The sequence below is a fragment of the Lepidothrix coronata genome, unplaced genomic scaffold (genome assembly GCF_001604755.1).
Source record: "Lepidothrix coronata isolate B3197 unplaced genomic scaffold, Lepidothrix_coronata-1.0 Scaffold11, whole genome shotgun sequence".
In the NCBI taxonomy this organism is placed as follows: domain Eukaryota; kingdom Metazoa; phylum Chordata; class Aves; order Passeriformes; family Pipridae; genus Lepidothrix; species Lepidothrix coronata.
This window is the reverse complement of record NW_016690191.1, coordinates 9,495,318-9,514,684: the sequence shown is the minus strand read 5'-3', so window position 1 is coordinate 9,514,684 and position 19,367 is coordinate 9,495,318. Positions and strand designations below refer to the sequence as shown.

At 41.1% G+C, this 19,367-nt stretch overlaps 1 protein-coding gene across 15 annotated transcripts in view; it reads left to right on the top strand.

The window, feature by feature from the left end:
• MYO5A (myosin VA) overlaps nt 1-19,367 on the top strand; it is a 97,847-nt gene that overhangs the window by 34,838 nt on the left and 43,642 nt on the right. For all 15 annotated transcript variants that reach the window (XM_017805169.1, XM_017805170.1, XM_017805181.1 and 12 more), the window contains exons 5-11: nt 6,745-6,901; nt 10,960-11,103; nt 11,875-11,956; nt 13,426-13,533; nt 14,004-14,110; nt 16,466-16,731; nt 17,290-17,371. In XM_017805169.1, coding sequence (XP_017660658.1) covers nt 6,745-6,901; nt 10,960-11,103; nt 11,875-11,956; nt 13,426-13,533; nt 14,004-14,110; nt 16,466-16,731; nt 17,290-17,371 — 946 coding nt within the window. The remainder of the gene's footprint in view (nt 1-6,744; nt 6,902-10,959; nt 11,104-11,874; nt 11,957-13,425; nt 13,534-14,003; nt 14,111-16,465; nt 16,732-17,289; nt 17,372-19,367) is intronic.

Genomic DNA, 19,367 nt, shown 5'->3' with positions numbered 1-19,367 from the left:
CCTTTTCTGTCTTCAATGGGTATGACGCACATTGATGTTAGTGGTAATTATGTGTGTGTGCTGAGGACAGGATCTGTCCCAAATGTTCCCTGAGTCACAGGTTCCTTCTCTGGGAGTTTATGTCAGGTACTTTGATCATTCAAAATTCACTGTTTTGAAAATGTAAAGCAATTTCAGGCTTACAAGTCTACCTTATCACCACACAACTGCAGTAGAAGAACAGCAGTGAGATAAAGAAGACCAGACTGTCACTGCTGGATTAAGTAAAAGCTATTTATTGTGCTCTTGCATTGAAGCAGTAGGAAATTTCAATGTTTGAAGATCACAGGATCAGGCCTTTAGCAGCAGTTTGTGCTGTTTTGAGTTAAATAAAAAATGAAACTGTCATATGCAATGGGGTTGGTGCTCTTAGCCATAACCTAAACCTGTTTATTCCAAAGGAAAAGAATAAGTCAGTAGCAACTCCACAAAAAAAAAAAAATAAATAGTAGATTTATTTTAACCTTTTAGCACTGAAGCAGTGAGGAGGGAAGATGTCCTGAAGGTGGTGGCCTTCAAATCACCCTGACAAAAAGCTTCCTTAAAAACATCAGCACCTTGGCCGTGTCCTCAAGGTTAACGAACATAGATGATTTAGGATCAAAGGCAAAGTACTAATGTTCTTCTCATCAAATTGCCCTGTTATTGCCTCTCTTCATGATATACTGAGGATATTACACTCTGATCTTTTCTGCCAATCTCATCTGTGCTATGACATTGAGACAACTCAACTTTGATGTAGTTCATCACAGGCGAGCATTTCAAAGTCCATATCAGAATCTTTTAAAATCAGCTGTTAATGATACACTTTTGCTAGGGAGAGATGCTGGTAGCTTGGGTAGGAATGAATTGATAGGAATATTGAGATTGATATCAATAATTCCTGTGTTACTTTTTTTGTCAGTAGTTCTATATTCCTTTTGTTTGTTTTCCCAGGCTGATGTTTTTGTGGTGTGTGTGCTTATATACATTTATTTGACATTATTTGCTGTGGAGTCATGAGTCTGAAAGACAAGATCAAGTGGTACATCCGATGCATGAGTCGTAGGAAGCAAAAAAAGCACAAAAACAGTCTTGTGCTTTGATGATTAAATTGAATAGCTCCAGGCTTCTTTAATCCCTTCTGAAATGCTTATTGATGGAGAGGTTTTTAACTGTTTTAGTGTTCCTGCTTCAGAGAGGAAATTTCAGTTGGTATAGAGGAAGAAGGTAAACAAAGATATCTGTAGGGATTTTTCAGTCTATATGTCTTGATTATCCTGATCTGTTTGGACAGTTTGCTGTGGAGGTAATGGCTTTGATGCAGTAAGCTGTTTTGATTTTTGTGGGAACCAGCTTAAGTGGGTGCAGTGATCTTGAATGAAAATTGTTTGAAAATTGACAACTCTGCCTTTAATGTTAGTGACTTCAATGTTTCATTTCTTGCACTGTTTTTTCTTTTTTGCCTCAATTTTTCCATTGGTCAACTAAAATCATTAAAAGCTGCCTTGGATGATGACAGCTATCAATGATCAGTCAGTGTTGTTGCAGCACTCTGTACACATTGAAGGTGCCCAGTGACAGTCTTGCTCTTGCTTCCAATTTATCTGACAGCTGTGACCTCGTGGGAGTAGCAGTTCCTTCATCCTGAGCTCTTCTGAAAGCATCTACCATAGATTTCTATGAAATACAGAATTAAAAGTTAGTAGTAGTCACTGCTATTAGAAGCATTGCTTTAGGATATATGTACATCCTCAACAAAAGGTGTTTTTCACCTCTTGAAAGCAAGGTTATTTTTTTAAAACCACTTGCTGGTTTCTTGTGCATCGTCATTTCATTCATAATCTGCAAAACCCTTTTCTGCGTGTAAGGTGTCTCAAGTCAGTTTGCTGCACTCTGTTTTCCTCAAAGCTGAACCTCCTTTGAGCAGAAGCTATCTTCAGTGTTAAATTTTGCAGCACTTTTTCAAAGCATGAAAAAGCCCTGCTGGTATGTAGGCTGTAATCTCAAGCTTCCAGGAGTTAGGTAAGTCTACATCTATTCTGCTTTGGCACTCTGACAGTGAATTTCCTCAGAAACATATTGCCTGTCGACAGAATTTTGTAGATAAAGCAAAATTTTCTTTAAAAATTACCAGCCTGTGCAAAATCTGTTTCTGCATTATTTTTGTCATAGATAACAGTACTTTAAATTATCAGTTATTTATTCTGTAGTGTGTTTTCACTCTTTTATTTGTCAAGAAATAGCTCTTACCCTCACATGATTCCTAAAGTATAGGCCTGAAAGAACTGTATAGAAGGTTTCTGATCCAAGTCCCCTGATCCTGTAAGCAATCTCAGCCTATCATTTCACATTCCAGCTTGTGAATGTCTGGGCCTGTCATCTTAAAATGGAAGTTTTAATGTGGTTTTGTCATTCCTTTATTCTTCTGCACTGTTCTGAAATGGCAGAAGCTGAATGTAATCCTGACCAATGCCTGAGTATAACATGTGGTGTTTCCATGATTGGTAAACTGCTCCCAGTCAAACTCTTTCAGTGTGCTGGGGTTAAATACCTCTTTTCAGGATAATTTGGCCTAGTATTGCTTCACTGTGACGTAGTTCTGTATAGCAGGATCTGATTGTTAAACACTTTGGGGTGAAAGAGGACTGCTCCACCTCTCATCTCCCAGATTGCTTTTCCTCATTTCTATTTGTAAAAGCGTAATTAAAATGTTCCCTCTACTCAGGAGTAATCTTAATTTTAAAATCATCTAATTATGTGTTTTATGCAGAGAAACAACTGCAAGGAGATGAAGTATTGCACAGATAATGGCTTGTGGCATCTGGCTGCACAGTGGTGTCACATAAAGCTGCTGCCCTACTTACTTGTTTCATTGGCTGAAAGTTTTAATTATAGTTTTTTTTTCTGACTGGTGACATGTTAAGTGCTCAGAATGTCAGGTCAAAGGTCAGGGGCTAATGATTTAACTAAAAATAACTCTGAAGGTGTTATTTATACCTGAGAAAGAACTCAGGGCAGGATGTTACTTTTGCTTTGTAGGGATTTTTTCCTTTGTTTTGTTTGGCACTTTTTAAATTTTGTTTTGTCTTTAGTACAGCCTGACTATGGAAATTTAATTTGACATAAGCAGAGGTTATATTTTGGAAGGACCATTGCTCATAACAAATCATTAACAATAATTCTCCCTGCGTTTCATACATTACCCAAGGTATTTTGATTCTAGTTTACTTGTTATTTTTCTTTTAAATTTGGCGTTTTGTTTCTTTGAAGTTTAATGACATAAAAGATCCCTCTGCTGAGCTGGCACAGCTGCCTGGCAGGACCACTCCACCCTCCTTCTTCATACACTAAATATCTTGCTGCCTGTGGTAGGACATCTGCAAGCCAAGTCTTCCCTGGGGTTGTGGCAGTAACAGCTCATCCCCTGCCACTGTGGTGTTTGTGTTACATTGTCCTTTCTCCTTTAAGTGTCCAGTGTGATCTTGGGGCGTTTTGTTGTGTTTTCCTTTCCCTCCGCCAAAAAGCAGAAAGAATAATATGCTCGAGGATGGCCACTCTAGTGTGTTAAAGCAAAACAATGGACTAATGTCCTGTTGAAGACAAGAGCAGCCCTGAGCGTGGATGGAGCGCTGGCAAGAGGATGCTGAGGGAGCCCTTTGTTTCTCATGATGGCTGTAGCTGCTGCAGACAGAGAGTCATTGCAGAAGAGACAGCAGCAATGTTTTCAGCTCACACAGAGCGAGCTGTATCTTCCCTAGGCAAATCTATGAAATGTGTATATGTACTTAGTAATATAATAATGAATCCCTTATTCCTGAGCACATGAATGAGTGCTAAGGAGGAGAGTATATCTTCGTATCTTATGACATGGGGGAAGGAAACTCTAGGCTAATTAGCAACAGTATCCCTAAGGGGAAATTATTTCAAACTCATTTTTTCGTTAGTGTCTTTGCAAATATCGAGATCCCGAGAAGGGAGTAGGGGCTGCTAAACCAGTGTGCACTTTCCATGCTCCCACACATGTCCTTGAGGGATGTGACAGTTAGGATGAGACACCTTTACTTCCATGTTTCTCTCTTGGCAACAGCGTTTGGTTTTTGTTGACAGTTTTGTCAGAAGTCTGTCTTACTGAGTTTACATTCCTTGGTTTTCTGAAAGCCTTTTGTACTCTGAGAACTAAGCTAAAAATAAGCTTAACCATCAAAGGATCTATTTCATAGGACTTGAGGTTCTTGAGTATTCATATATTTAATGATATTTAATACATGAAACAAAGCTGGTGATCTGCAAATGAAAAGCTTGTTATGTTGGTGTCTCCTGTGTTAGGCAACTCCTGAAATCAGACCAGAAGTTTTGTATTTTAGAATGGCATGGAATTTTTTTCTATTTTAAAGAGCATAGGAGAAATAAAAGAGAGAGTAGTGCCAGTCCTGCAAAGAAGTGGTTGGTGTTGACTCACTGCAGGAACTGTCTGCAGGAGAGGAAAGTTGTTTGTTATCAGTTGTCCCAGTTAAGCCTTGATGTTGGGCATTTGGTTGGACTTCTCCCACATCCTGCTGCTGCTCTATTTGACCAGGAGGTCTCCTGACGTGCAGAGCTGCAGGCTCTCTCCTCCACACCTCTGTCTACCATTAGTGGACTCTGGGAGGTGGAATAGGGAAGAAACAAGAATTTTTCTCCTACATTTTCCAGCTGGAATTCTTCATTGCTACTGCAAACTATCCCTGACACACAGACCTCCCTTGGGAGCTTGCACAGAGGTGTAATGGCCCCTGTCACATGAGACCTGTGGTCAAGGCTGGCATCTCTGGTGGTTCGGTCTTTGTAACCTGGACTACACAAACCCAGTATCGAGCTGCACAGTTCTGCTTTCCCACAACTTTCCCACTGAGACAGACAGCTTGGTGTGTATGAATGTGTGAACTGTGCTGTAGTCATTCACACCTATTGCATGCGTTACATGGAAGTTGAGAATGTAAAATTAGGTTGCTTTGATCTTCTTAACACTTTGCTATTAAATTTAAAGCAGCACTTGAGCCATTTAAAATAATTTCCTTTAACCAAAACGTGGAAAATCTGCTTCAAGTGATACCTTCATTTGGTTAAACGAATGCCACCTTGGCTCTCCCAGGGATGGGTGACAGAACCAGAGGCTGATTGAGGCTGTGGCTTTGAGCAGCACAAAGTGGATGATGGAGCTGTGCTCTTATCTGGGGGCTTGGCATTGTTTTTGAAGATAGGTAGCAGCTTGAGAACAGCAACACCATCTGTAAATAGTTATTACCCAGAGCCTGTGCCCACAGACACTGACTGGGAGAAAGAGAGGAAGAAAGCGATGAGGAGGAGGGGCTCTCACCTCTGGGGCCGTGGGCTCTGCCAAGGGACATATGCTATGGATGCATTATCCAGTTTCCATTAGGGGCTCATAGAATGTAGGGATACTAACAGGCTCATAAGCCTGACGTGTCACCTGGAACACCAATTTGAGACAAAACCACCCATTCTGACTGAGGTGGACAGGCTGCCTATGCATCACTTGGAAAAGGAACATGTATAATTTATACGTGTTTGATAAATAGCTTCAACATTTCAGCAGCAGCTTTTTTTTTTTTTACCATCCCAGAAATAGAACCACAGATCTTCTGGAGGACCTTTAGGGTATACAGAAACCACAGATAGTTTCTCTGTGCGAATGTCTTTGTTCCCCCTGCACAGCATTTACTGATGGCCTCAGCAGGCATTGGCAGGTCCTGTTGTGTATGTGCTGCCTGAATATGTGTGTCCCTGAAGTGTTACTCACAGTTCCTGTGCTGTAAGGGCAACCTGGTCTGCAGCCTGGCTATACTCTCAGCCCCAGGCTTTGTAAAGCTTTGGGGGAAAGTATCACTCCTCCTTTCTGCACTTTCCAGTGTGTAAGATAGAGTTAAGCTCACCCAGCTCAGAGGAGTACTTTGAAATATCTTTCATTTTAACTTAGTTTGCTTTGAAAATGTGAAATACTGTATAAAGCAAATATGGTCTTTATTTTAAAAGTTTCAGGCTCAATAAATGCTAATTTCTCTCCTTGTTTTTTTGTAGCATGTTGTTTAGTCATACAGTTGGGGTTTATGCCCTTTGAGTTGAGAGAAAGTTGTTTTAGTAGCAAATGGAGATTTTTTTTTTGAATGAAAATAAATTGTTTCACAACAAAGGGACTGTCTTCACTCCAGAGCTGCTATTTGTGTCCTGAACAGCCATGCTTGAATTTTTCAGATCCAGAACAATTCTGGGAAAAGCTGGTGATTAGATCAGAAGGACGAAAAGTTTCTGTGGCTGACTCTGCTGTTGATTTCTCTATCTGTAAGATGGCATTCATGATCTTTACTAATGAACACTGGTAATTTAGTGGAGCACTATACCACAGACTCTGGATAGAAGTAGCTGCAGAAGCACCTAGTGAATAGTGGTAACAGGTCCTTTGTGTAGCCAGGTTCTCTAAAGCAGCTCTGCTGGCTGGCTGGGCTGTCCTGGCAGCATCCATCCCGATGGAGCATCCTGGTTGAAGGCAGTCCAGTCAGCCATTCAGGCAGCTTGGTAACTAACTGCCTTGTCTCTGCCGTGTGCATTTACCTTATTGCTGTTTTCCTAACATTTGTGGTGGAAGGGTTGTTGCCAGGCTGGGGGATGCAGAAAATAAGTGTCCTTGAGAGAATAGCTGGGAATTAACGTGTCTTTGTGTTTCAGAGATGAGCGAAATCAGTCAATCATTGTCAGTGGGGAATCTGGAGCTGGAAAGACTGTCTCTGCTAAGTATGCCATGAGGTACTTTGCCACGGTCAGTGGATCTGCCAGTGAAGCCAATGTTGAGGAGAAAGTCTTGGCCTCCAACCCCATCATGGAGGTAAGAGAGCTACAGCACTAAGCCCCCCATCCCAGCTGCAGTTATTATTCTGAGTCTAACATAAGAATTCAATAGAGAGAGCAGTCCATACTTTTTAAAAACATATATAAACATATATTAAAATTTTGTGTTTCATCCATTTACAAGGAGGTGCTTTAGGCATCATTCAGTGTAGCATTTATGGAAGACTGAGAAAAGGTGGGAGGTAATGTTTCAGTATTGTTAATGTATTTTACATAACAAAGTAATTTTTATATGAAAACTGCTTTAAATCTCTTCAGCTTTGCAACACTGGTAGTTCCCAGACTGCTGGACAAATGCAATTGTAGAAGACTGGGTTGGTGTGTAAAATTCCAAAGAGGATAAAACTTTTGTTCTTACCCACTGAATATGTACATCACACGTTGGGGGGAGGTAGATTATACTTTTAAGTGAAGAGAGTTGTTAAGTAAAGCAAATGTTAAATTTTAGGAAATAAAATTAGGAGAGAGAGAGACTGAGAAAACAAAGTTACATGGGATGTACACCGTTTCTTACAGAGGAGAAAAAACACATCAGAGGAAGTAATTTTGCTATAATTACCTCAGACTAGTGTTTCAGTTCTGGAAAGTTGTTTAACTAACTATAGTCAAGTCCCAAAGCCATTGGCTTGGGAGCACAGGTGCTGACAATACACTGTGAGAGGACATGTACAGTTCCTCCTGCTTCAGGATCCCTGTTCTCTGGGAAACTCAGGAGGTGGTGCAATTCTCATGTCATGGCCAAGCAGAAAAGATTTCTTAGCCTTATCTGAATTGTTTCTTGTGGTTTTGCCTATGTGTAGATTCAAGTTGTGGCTGAAGTTAAGGAACTACGTTAAGAAATGATTCACCAGAAAGTCTTGGGGGAATTTCTCAAGAGAAGTAGCGCTGCCCATAGGCACACACATGCTCATGCCTGTGAACAGCCTAAGAAAATGCTTAGGACCACTTGGTAGATGTTGGGCATCTCTGTGCAGTAGTGTGAAGTATTATGAGTAAATAGACTGCATGCAGTGAAATGGAAATGCAAAATGCTGCCATTGTTTTCTTTCTCAAGTATTTTAAAAAATGATCTGTGTTTTATTCCTTCTTTCCTCCTGGCACGAGGGGTTCATGATAGTCAAACTATAGCTGCCCCATCACAGTTGTGTGTGTCTGTCTCAAGGTAATAGTGCCTGGTTTGTGGTGCTGTGTGGTGTTTTGAAACTTTTGTGTGATAAAACAAGCTGTGTTGTGCAGTGACTCATCCAAATGTCCAGCTATGGGAAGAAGCCAGGGAAGCTGAACCTTGCCTGGAGCTGGACCTGCCCCAGTGGCTGGGGAGCAGCCTGTGCCCTGGGGAAAAGTGGCATTGTTGGAGGTGTGAGCTAAGCCCAGAGCACACCTTGCACTGCTCCAGTGTTTGCAGTAAGTGCAACACAGCATCCAGGGCCACGCTGAGATCCGGTGTGTGGATAACAGGGGTGCTGAGGGCCCCTTCTGCCTCCCCTGCCCCCCATGGTGGTGGTCCCATCCTCACCATCAGCCTGCCAAGGGCCAGCTCTGGGAAGAGGCTCTGCAGGACTGGTCTGTGGTTGGCTGTTTGCTGAGTGAAATACAAACTCCTTACAGGTTTTCCTGTGCCACTTCTTTTGTTTGGTCTCAAAACTTAAAGCAAGCATCCTGCTCTCTCCTCTCTCACTCCTTGGACCCCACATCCTAGTCAGTGGCCATCAGCTCAAACACTAATGGAGTTAATTTCCCAAAGCGAGGAAGTTGAGGACTAAAAGTGAGCTTTCCATCCATACCTTTTTTCATTCACTAAAAATCAATGATGATGATTTATTTTTATTTTCTTGGGATAACAACAATTTTATGAACACGGATATATCTAAATATATATTTAAATTACTTCGAAGATTATTATATTTGGATGAAAGTTATCCTTTTAACTTCAAACTCTTAAACTTTAAGTAAGCTTTAGAGTGAGTGTTGTAAAATCTAGTGTTGAGACAGACTCTGATAGCATAATTAATGTTTTGAATTCTTGAGTTGATAAATAAGTAGAAACACAAATTAACAAAGAAGAAAATGAGTAATTCATTTTAAAAACAGGAATCTCCTCATTTGCTGAGCTGACTGTAAAATCTTAGGAGCAGAAGGTAATTTTATTTTTAAATTTCTGTTTGGACAACCTAAACATCAGTATTTTATGAGCTACCATCATTCGTCTCAGAATTTCACAACATCTTTGCCTACTGAATACTCTGTAATGTCAAGAGACCACTGTACATTTCTAGCAACTATTTAAGTGATTACTTTTGTAGTCAGCAACTATATACATTTTTCCTATTGCAAGTATAGAAATTGACAAATCATAAAACACATCTTTATATGTAGTTTCCTGCCTCTCATTCCTCGTTACCCTCTATAGCTGTGCTAATGGTACAGCTTCATATGTACTCTAGTAAGCAATCTTATAATCCCAAAGGCTTTCTTAACTATTTTTATCAGTAATACCTTTCAAAGCAATAATTGGTTTCTGTAAATATTGTAATATTTTATTGCTCCAATGAACAACAAAATATATCACAGGACCAATAATTTTAAACACAGGAATGCAGTTAAGGTACGTTCAGTTTGAATGAATTCAGTGTTTCTTAGAACTGCAGAGATGCAGTTTGTTCCTAGATCCTTTACAGCCACTGTCCATCTGATGCCCACTTTGACATCTGCTCAGCTGGGTGTGTGTGCTGCTGCTGCTGTCATGGGGTTCTGACAGTCTAATCCCCAATTTCCAGGCTGTACCAGCTGGCACTGACCCATTCACTGGCCTTTTCCTTGCAGATTTGGGATACTCAGCAGTGCTGCTTGCTCTCGTTTGTTTTTCTCAAGTTTATTTCAGTACAGAGTTCCTGTGGATGGCTACGTGAACTGGGAAACTAGGACATAGATACAACTGTGGTGCACCTCAGAGTTAGGTGCTTGATAAATGCACACAGTGGCATGTGATAAAAGGCAGTATGCTCCACCTGAATTATTCCAAATGCCAGTCCTTTTGATACAGAGATATCTTTAGGAGGTTTTGGAAAGTGAATTACAATGTCATGTCTAAACCATTGAGAATAGAAAATGCTTTTCTTAGAAGTTTAGCATGTTGTGATTTGCGTGCCTTGAGTTCTGATACATCCAGCTGGTGTCTGTTGTGGGGTGAACCCTGACACTGATGAGGTAAGGCAAAGGTGCACCAAGGTCAGGTAGGAACCACAGTCATTATTTGCCCTGGGCATCCCAAGACATGAACTATAGAGGAAATGCATGAAATACTGGTTTTTGTGTATGAAGCTGCATTGAATTAATCTGAGAAAGTTGGGCACAAAGGGCATCACTGAAGGTATTTCTGGGTCAGTGACCAAACTGCAATGGAAGGGGTTCAGTTGCAGGCAAATTACATCAGATTGTGCATGTTGATGTTTAGATTATACATAGGCACACTGTAAATATTTTTAAATTACATGTTTGTAAAAGTAGCTTGGGAGTGTGGTGATTAGAGAGTAATAATAATAACAAACTGTTAGCCAGGGAGAACAGAGGGGCTGTTTGCTGACTGTGAGTTTATGATAGGTCAATCTACAGAGGTTGTGAGTACTATACATATATCTGTACACCTACATACATGTATGAATATATGCAGGTGGAATAATTGTTATAGTTTTATTAGGTCCTTGGAAAAAATCTGTATGTATGAGCTTTCTGTTAGACTTTTTATTTCCTTTAAAAGACTTTTGAGAGCAATGAAGGATATTTAGCTGGAAAATCAGACGATGTGAAAGTGAAATAATTGCTAGGAAGATCAGCTCCTGATCTTGCATTAATGAAGTAACCATGTTTTGGTGTAACTTGTTGACTAGGTGGAGATTGTTCTTTATTAAATTCTTGATTATTTTTTAAATCAGGACTAGATTAATATTGTTAAGTGTTTATGAGCCATGTAGATGATTAAATAAATGTGATAATTTCTAAAAGGTATCTAACGTTCACAATATTCCCTTTTTTCAGTCTATTGGAAATGCCAAAACTACAAGGAATGACAACAGCAGTCGCTTTGGGAAATACATTGAAATTGGTTTTGATAAGAGGTATCGAATCATTGGTGCTAACATGAGAACTTACCTCTTGGAAAAATCAAGAGTGGTGTTTCAGGTAATACTGATGTAATCTCTTCATTTTGTTATTTCATACTTGAACCAATCCACCATCTCCCACACTTCCTCTCCATCTTTGCCTACCTTATAATCTAGAGCTCAGTAAAAGTGGATTTATCCTTGACTGGCTGCCTAAAGGTATAAAAATAATAATTACACTTTGTACTATGTAGGGATGTTACATGAAGTGCTGTCATATATTTTAAAAATGAGAGACTTATTCCACATGGTTTAACTGGAAGAGAGTGGTTTTCTTTTTTTTTTTTTTTACTTGAAGTTTTGAACTTTAGATGCTTAAGTTCAGAATTGTGGTGGTGGTCATGAGTCATAACCTTCTGAGCTGTGTTTGTCCTTCATTTTAAAATTCAAGCTTTGCCTTGGCAAGGAAGATACTCCCTTTACCAGCTTACTATAAATGCTGAGGTGAATGGTATTAGTTATTTTTGGAAAATGAAAGGCTTTTAAGTATGATCATTTCACCCACCCGTACAATCCTGATCTATATTTAATAGTAATCCACAGCTCTGAAAAGTGAAATCATACTTTTTTTTGCAAGTGAAAATGTCTGCATGCTTCCTGCTGTTGAAAATGGATTAAATTAACCAAGAAGGAAATGATAGATGCTGATTTATCTTTCCTTTTTCCGTGCGGCTACTGTGCTCTTAATGTATTGCTAGAGAAAGCATTATACATAGTAATTCATTCTGCTCATGGTTGTTCCTGCCACTTGTTAAGTGGTGAAAAATAATGAATTCCTTTCTTTTTAAAGGCAGAAGAGGAGAGAAATTACCACATCTTTTACCAGCTTTGTGCCTCTGCAGCATTACCCGAGTTTAAAACTCTACGATTAGGTACGAAATTCAAGTTCATTGTGTTGTGGGATTGTAGGAACAAAGCAGCATCTCTGACCTTTTTGAGCCAAAAAGCCAAAAGAAGAATTGCTGCCTCTTAAATTCTAAACTCTTAAACCTTCAAGTACTAAAATATATTGAAAATATATAAAATGGCAGAACTCAAACTTTGTGGTTTTCTGTTAAAATAAAAGTAACAGATTTACTCTAATACACTGCAGTTGTAATCACTAGGACTTACTGTGTCCTGGATTCCAGGGTAGTTTTCCAGAGGAGAGGGTGAAATTCTCTTCTCTTGGTCCTTTAAAACTTTTTTTCCATTGCTCCAGCCACTAGAGAATTTTACCCTTTCTCATATAAGCACCTGAAAAGCTTATTTTGCATGTACATACTTTCACTTGGGCTGTTACCAACAATTAACTTTACCCTCTCTGCTAACCTGGTGATCACAAAACTAATAAGTGAAATTTTTCATTTTTCAAATCAAAATGTTAATAAAGGAAAGGATGCTCATTTGACAGGAATTGGTGCTTTGTAAAAGAAAGGCATGATGATGACCTTAAGACTGGCAATCACCTTATCATTTTAAAAACTCAGTATAAATTTCAGTGCTTCTTTTATGTTTTTAAAAGTCAGTTTCATAGTGGGAAAACTGCACAGCCTGTCAGTGCTGGTTTCTGAAATATAGTTCTAAAGTGTTTCTCTGCTCTTCTGCACCATCCTGGCACATTTAGGATTCACATCTGCTGACACAGGAAAGAAAGGAACTGATGTCATTATAACTAAAGAAGCCATTTAGCAGACTTCTCTTTGAGCATTCTTGGAACCTTAGCAGATCAGAAGAAAAGGAGTCTTTTAGTGCAGCTGGAAGCACGGCCACTGAAACCATATGAATTTACACAGTACCCAGGAGAGCTGCTGCTCTCCCAGTGGAGCCCAGTGCTGTCCAGAGTGGTGTGAAGCTCTCCGTTCTCCAACCACGACTTCTCAGCCAGAAGGGATCACAGATAGTCATAAGAGTGAGCCAGAGCATAAATGAGAGAAGAGAAGAAAATGGGCAAAATATATTATACAATATCCTGATGCATTAATAGCAGAATACCTGCCATATAATTCCAAAGTGCTGCTGCTGTCAACTCTGCACCTGCCACTTGGCTCAGACTTGGAGAATAACTGCTTCCCAAGTGATTATTCCACAGGTGTGGAAGTCTGAACCAAGGTTAGGTAGAGAATATGCTTGAGGGCCTACTGTAGGAACCAGGTAGCTTAAGAGTACCTACTTGCACTGTTAAATCTTGAAAAAGTCTTCTCTAGAATAAACATGTCTTATGAGCCAGAAGGCAAAAACATACTGACACATGTCAAATCTTGGATTCTGCCAAGAGCAACTTAATCATAACACAGCTTTACAGATGTGCTGTGAATTTCTGCATCAATGTGTGTACAATGTGTGTTTTTTTCTATTACAGGGAATGCAAATTACTTTCACTATACGAAGCAAGGTGGAAGCCCTGTGATTGATGGTGTTGATGATGCTAAGGAAATGGTGAACACCAGGCAGGCCTGCACTTTGCTAGGTAATTTGTAGAACACAGTCATATCCCAATTCTGATATACTAGCAAGTGTTTTCTACATTGTTTATGTATATTTTCTTCATATTTTGTTGTGTTTAAAAACAGAAGAGTTTGATAAACTTTGTGAGTGAGATACTTGTCTTGCATTAAGAACGTGTTTAAATTGCAGTGGAATCATGAATCTAGTGTAGGAGGAGCACACATCATGTGAATATAAATGGTGAATTCCCTTGGTGTAGCATATACAGTGTTGGAGGTCCCTGACAAAGCACTTTGATACAGCAAATTAAATGATTAATTTTAATGGATTTTTTTTTCATCTGGTTGTAAAATGTTTTTAATAGAAGTGGAGCCAATTGGTACTGTCAAATATCAAAGTCACACACAGGGGTCACTGCTTTTCTCTCCTTAATAAATTTTTTCATCAACTGCAGCTCTCTCCATTCAAAACATTTTATTCATCCCTTTTCAGGGATTAGTGATTCCTACCAGATGGGAATTTTTCGAATCCTTGCTGGCATCCTTCACTTGGGCAACGTGGAGTTTGTGTCTCGGGATTCTGACAGCTGCACTGTTCCTGTGAGTAGTAGATGAGCTGAAGGCCATGCTTTCCACTCTGCCAGTTCTGCCTTCTGCTTGTTTGCAGGAACATCTTCTGAATAAGAGTAATAATATGAAAATGAAAGAAATCTGTTTATTTCTAATTTGTTAACATTTTCACAGTTCTCTTTGCAGATAGATTCAACTCTTCTCAGTTTAGAGGCTTTAGACAGTACTCTCTGTATTGTAACAGTGGTTATACAATTATAACTGTAATTGATCTGTCCTAGAAAAGTCTACCAGACAGGCCAGCTTTGAAGTCCTGAGCAGGTGTCTAGATCTTTATATTCCTACATAAATATCTTCCCTGCGCATAGTAAATGCTTTGCTGGATGGGGTTTTTTTGCCATTAAATGCCAAAATGTCTTAAATAATTGCAAAGCAAATGCTTCACAAAGTCCTCTGGGATGTCTAAACATGAGCATAGGATATACAGATATGATTTGTGTGACTCATCTAAGTGTCATGGTTCTTTTTTGCCTTTGTCAAGATCAGTGACAAGAGCTACATAGTTTGATTTGAAAAACCTTCCTCTTTCAGTGAGGGCCAAGGCTTCTTACCAAAGTCCATATTCTGGAGATGAGAAGCAAAACAGCCTTCTTTTCTTTGGATTCACAATGGCCAGCTTCTTCCTTTGCATTTCTTTGAATGTCTCCTGTTGGACTTCCTCTTTCTGTTGTTTTGAATAATAGCAACACTTGTAGGGCTTTTTTCTCATGTCACTCTCAGTCCTTTTCTGAAGAATCTGCAGTGGCAGTTTCTGGAGCTGAGAATGGGTCCTTCATGGGACCACAGGTGTGCCAGGTCTGACACCACCTGTCCATGGGATCTAATGGAAACCGCAGCAGTAGTCTGGCTCTTTGGTGTGTTAAACCTTAAAAAGGTTTTCACTACAAAGAAAGCTCATTTAATGATCACAGGTAAAAAGCTGATGAGCCTCAGGACATGATGAACTTGCCTCTGTTGTGATGAGTATCTCCCATGCAGGAATCCCACTGACTGAGCAAGTACAAAGCTGCAAGTTCCTGTGCAACTCTATCCTGATGTGACAGTACCCAGCAGGCAGTGATGAATGTCTGCTCAATGGCATTGCTACCTGAGCCGTGTCATCCCAGAGCTCTGTGCTCTGCTGGGGATGCTCTGGTGTGGTGATGAAATAGCAGTGCTTCAGGGAGCTCAGCGAAGGGCTCTGTGTGCTGCAATGTGAATGATTCAGTTTGTTTAACGTCAGCTTGAGCAACCCTCATGTGACACTCTTTTGTGCAGTGTTCATCATTATTATTATTACTTTATCATTGTCTCCTGAGCCAGTAAGACATGCTCAGCTAACTGGATTTTGGAAGTGTAACAGCATGGCCACGGGACCTGCATGCTGTAAGGACTGGAAGAAGTCCCAGAGAAGTCAGAAGGATGTGGAAATAGATAAAGCTGATGTATCCTGGAGCTTCTGGACGTGTAGTAACAGTCCTCTGCAGTCTGTCCTTGTCAAGACACTGTCAGCGTGCTGTTGAGCCACTGGGTGCAAGTAGTGTGATGAGGAAGCAGTGCTAGGGGAGTACCTTAGGAGGAAAGACCTGTCTGTCCTCCTTGATTGCTAGTGATCAGTTTGCATGTTAGTCACAAGGTGTAGTATCTTAGCTCATCGAGCGGTACATGCACTGCAGGGGTTTTTATGCAGAAATCTTATATACCCATCTCAGCGTGCAAGCCTTGCTGGTTGATTTTACCCAGTTAAACAAAGGGCAGTTTTTTCACTTGTACAGTCCAGTTTGAGAGTTAGAGAACAACATTCGTGTGCTGCAATCTCTTAGTGTTTGTCCTAGGAATTCACTGAGAAAAATACTGTAAGTACTGAAACAAGAGCACTAAAGCCTTTCCACACTTCCTCTTCTTTCTTGGCTCATGCTATGATGCCCCATTCCCATCACTCTCTGCCATGGATGTCTGTGGGCAGATGAGAGCACCACTCAGGAGCTACTGTCCATTTGGTCTGAGACAGTTAGCTGTAAGAATTCAAAATCTCAAGTCCATTCCTGTGAAGCCAGGTGATTAATTTTTCTGAAGGTTTCAGGTTCCCTGCGTGAAACGTTTTGGTGAACACAAGTACAGTAAAATTAAAATCCTTTGGGGAAACTTATTCACTAATTTACTTTAGCGATGTGAATGTGCTAAGTGGGTAGGGAACTTGTTACATTTTGAAGGAAGAAGAGCTGAGGAAGCTGCTGCTGCTGCTTATTGTAGGATCACTGCAGGCAGGCAGTTCTTCTGGTTGCATGATTGTATGCTTACTGTTGGTAATATTGTTTCCAGATCTAATGAGACTGTTTTTATTAGCCCAAGCATGAACCTCTCACCATCTTCTGTGACCTCATGGGTGTGGAGTATGAGGAGATGGCCCACTGGCTTTGCCATAGGAAGCTCGCCACTGCCACTGAAACCTACATCAAGCCGATTTCTAAACTTCATGCCATCAATGCCAGAGATGCACTTGCCAAACATATCTATGCTAATCTCTTTAACTGGATTGTAGATCATGTGAACAAAGCCCTTCACGCTACTGTAAAACAGCATTCTTTCATCGGGGTGTTGGACATCTATGGGTGAGTTTTTGTCAGATATGACACTCTTATGTAATTATCTGACTGCAAAGCATCTTTGTCTTTATCATGTAGTGCTGCATGGATTACACAGAAACCCCCAAACCCTTAGCAGCAGCTTATTCCAGCTGAAGGAAGTAGGTGTTTAGTTTTGACATGCCATCTAAGATCTTTGTCATGACTTTGACATTTATAGTGGGATTTCAGATTTTTACTGTTGGTAGTTCACTTATGCATTGCATTGTGGAAAGTTGCAAGGGAATTGTCATCTCATGGTTCCTCCAAGATGGCACTTACAGAGAAGACAAAGATAACTAATGTGCTCTCCAGGAACATCAGTCCTTTCCCTGAGTTCCTCATCCCTGCCTAGAGAGGGAGCATCAGTGAATTGCCCATGTTGTGTAATTTGCCATTTCCCTGTGTGTTTTGTTGCTTGATTGTGTTGTTTATGCCTGACATAATTCAATGAATTTAACTGGAGGGATGGAATTTAAAATTTCTGGGTCATTTAATCTTTTTCTTTTCACTACACTAGTAATTTTGGGTGTATGCATATTTTAGATTTGAAACATTCGAAATCAACAGCTTTGAACAGTTCTGTATCAACTATGCCAACGAAAAACTGCAGCAGCAGTTCAATATGGTAAGTAGGAAATGACTGGCATTTCCTCTTCCCTTTCCCCTCACCCAAGTCCATTCTGCTAATTGGGTCCCCGGTGGTTAGGATGAATTCCTTCAGTCTATTAACCAGCTGTCCTGGCCGTGGGCTTTGAGGGATGGGGAAAGATCGACTATCACCTAGAAATAGATTTTATGACTAACTGCTGCTCTGGGACTATTTGAAATTCCGATCACAGTAACAATTATAAGACAGAAGCAGTGCTTGGCAATTAAGACCCTGAGATTGCCTGTCAGTGAGAGCACCATGTGGATGAAGTCGGAGTTAGCGGTGTCTCCGTAACCTCCCAGAGCCCTTGGATGGGCAGAGCACGGCTCCGCTGCTGGAGATTTGCCGCCCGCGCTTCCTCCCGTGGTGTTATTTTTTGAGGCTTTTGAGCTGCATCCTGAAGTTGAATGACGTGTGGCAGAAGGCACCTCTTCCCCCTCCTCCGGAGAGATCACGATTCTCTCCTCAGCCTTAGTGACGTTTGCAATTACATATCTTACCTGCATAATGATGAGGCAAGTTATTTCTGCCAGGTCTGTTGCTAGGCTCTGCTGCAGCACCGGGATGGCTCTGAGCTCTCTTGATGAGCGTAGCTTCTTGGTAGTGTGTGCTCACAGAACTGGATCCCCTGTACCCCTGTTCATCCCAGGGGATATGTGTCGGGGAGTAAGCAGGGTGCTGGAGCATAGGCTGGGCTTTCTGGCTCTGATGTACCCTTTCCATGTTGATCAGGGCCAGACTGGATTCAACTCCGTGAGCAGGATGTTGTAACTGTCGTAAAAATCTTGGAGTTTTCTCAGCTCTACAGCAAAATCTAGTCACTGTAAGAGCTGTAAAGGTTTGCTTCTTTACTAAAGATCACTGTCCCTGTATTCCTTTCCCTCTCACGCCGTTGCTGTAAGCACAAAGGAAGGAGCAACAGGGCTGTTGTGTTGGTGCCCTGCCAAGCTACCAAACCCAGCACTGCTGGACACAGACCTGTTGGACTGCCATGCAAGTACAGGGGTGGAGGTTGCTTTAAATTAAAGCCTTGTGTCTGGTGGCAGCCAGCAAACCTTCATGTGCCACCTGTGGTGGCCCGAGCCTGGCTGAGGACAGGCTGCCTGGGGACAGCCCAACCTCCCTGCCCCTTCCTGGCACCCACAGCACACAGGGAGAATCGGGTCTGAAGGCATTTTTCACCACCTAATTGCTAGGTCCTTCACAGTGAAGAAACGGGTTTCTGTTTTCTTTCAGGTCTTGGGTTAGATGTGACTCACCAACAGAACGCTGCCATCGGCTTTCCTGTCAGGAATTAACTCGTTGTGTAACGCGGCTGTTAAGCGGCGGGGTGGGAATGGCTCCCATGGGCACGGTTAAGGAGCACTTTCCATTGGAAAGGATGGCGTTAGGCTAATGAAATACAAGGGATAAACTGCTTTGTCAGGGTGGTTTGCTGCTGCTGGCTGGCAGATGTGTGCTGAGGGAACTGTGACAGGTCTGTGAGCTGTGCACTGTGCTCGGGGCAGCTGGGGACAGTGCGGCAGGACAGGTGACACCCAGACCCTGCTGCTCGGTGCTGGCGGTGGAGCACACTCCCAGCGTGGGCCTGCCTGGCACAGCAGCATCGAGTGTGCAGAAAACTGCAAATGGGGGATGAAACGTCGTCAGAAATAACTGGAGTCAGCAGTCTTTTTGGTTTTTTAGAGCGCTTGTGCTGTTAAAACCACAGTTTGCCTGTTTAATATCTTATTCTGTTTCTTCCTCGAGTTTTAATTCATCTCCTGTGCACATTTCATTAAAACTGAGCAGGTTGTTTGTGATGTTATTTTTGAACAAATATGCAAGTACATGGTTATTGATCTTTGTGCCAGATAAATCTGTCACAGAATTTTGCTTAAAGGGTTTCTTGTGCTAATACTCCTACAGTCATTCTTGCAAGTTTTTTGCTGAAGAGTAAATTTTAATGCAATGCGTCATCTTAGAAAAAAAA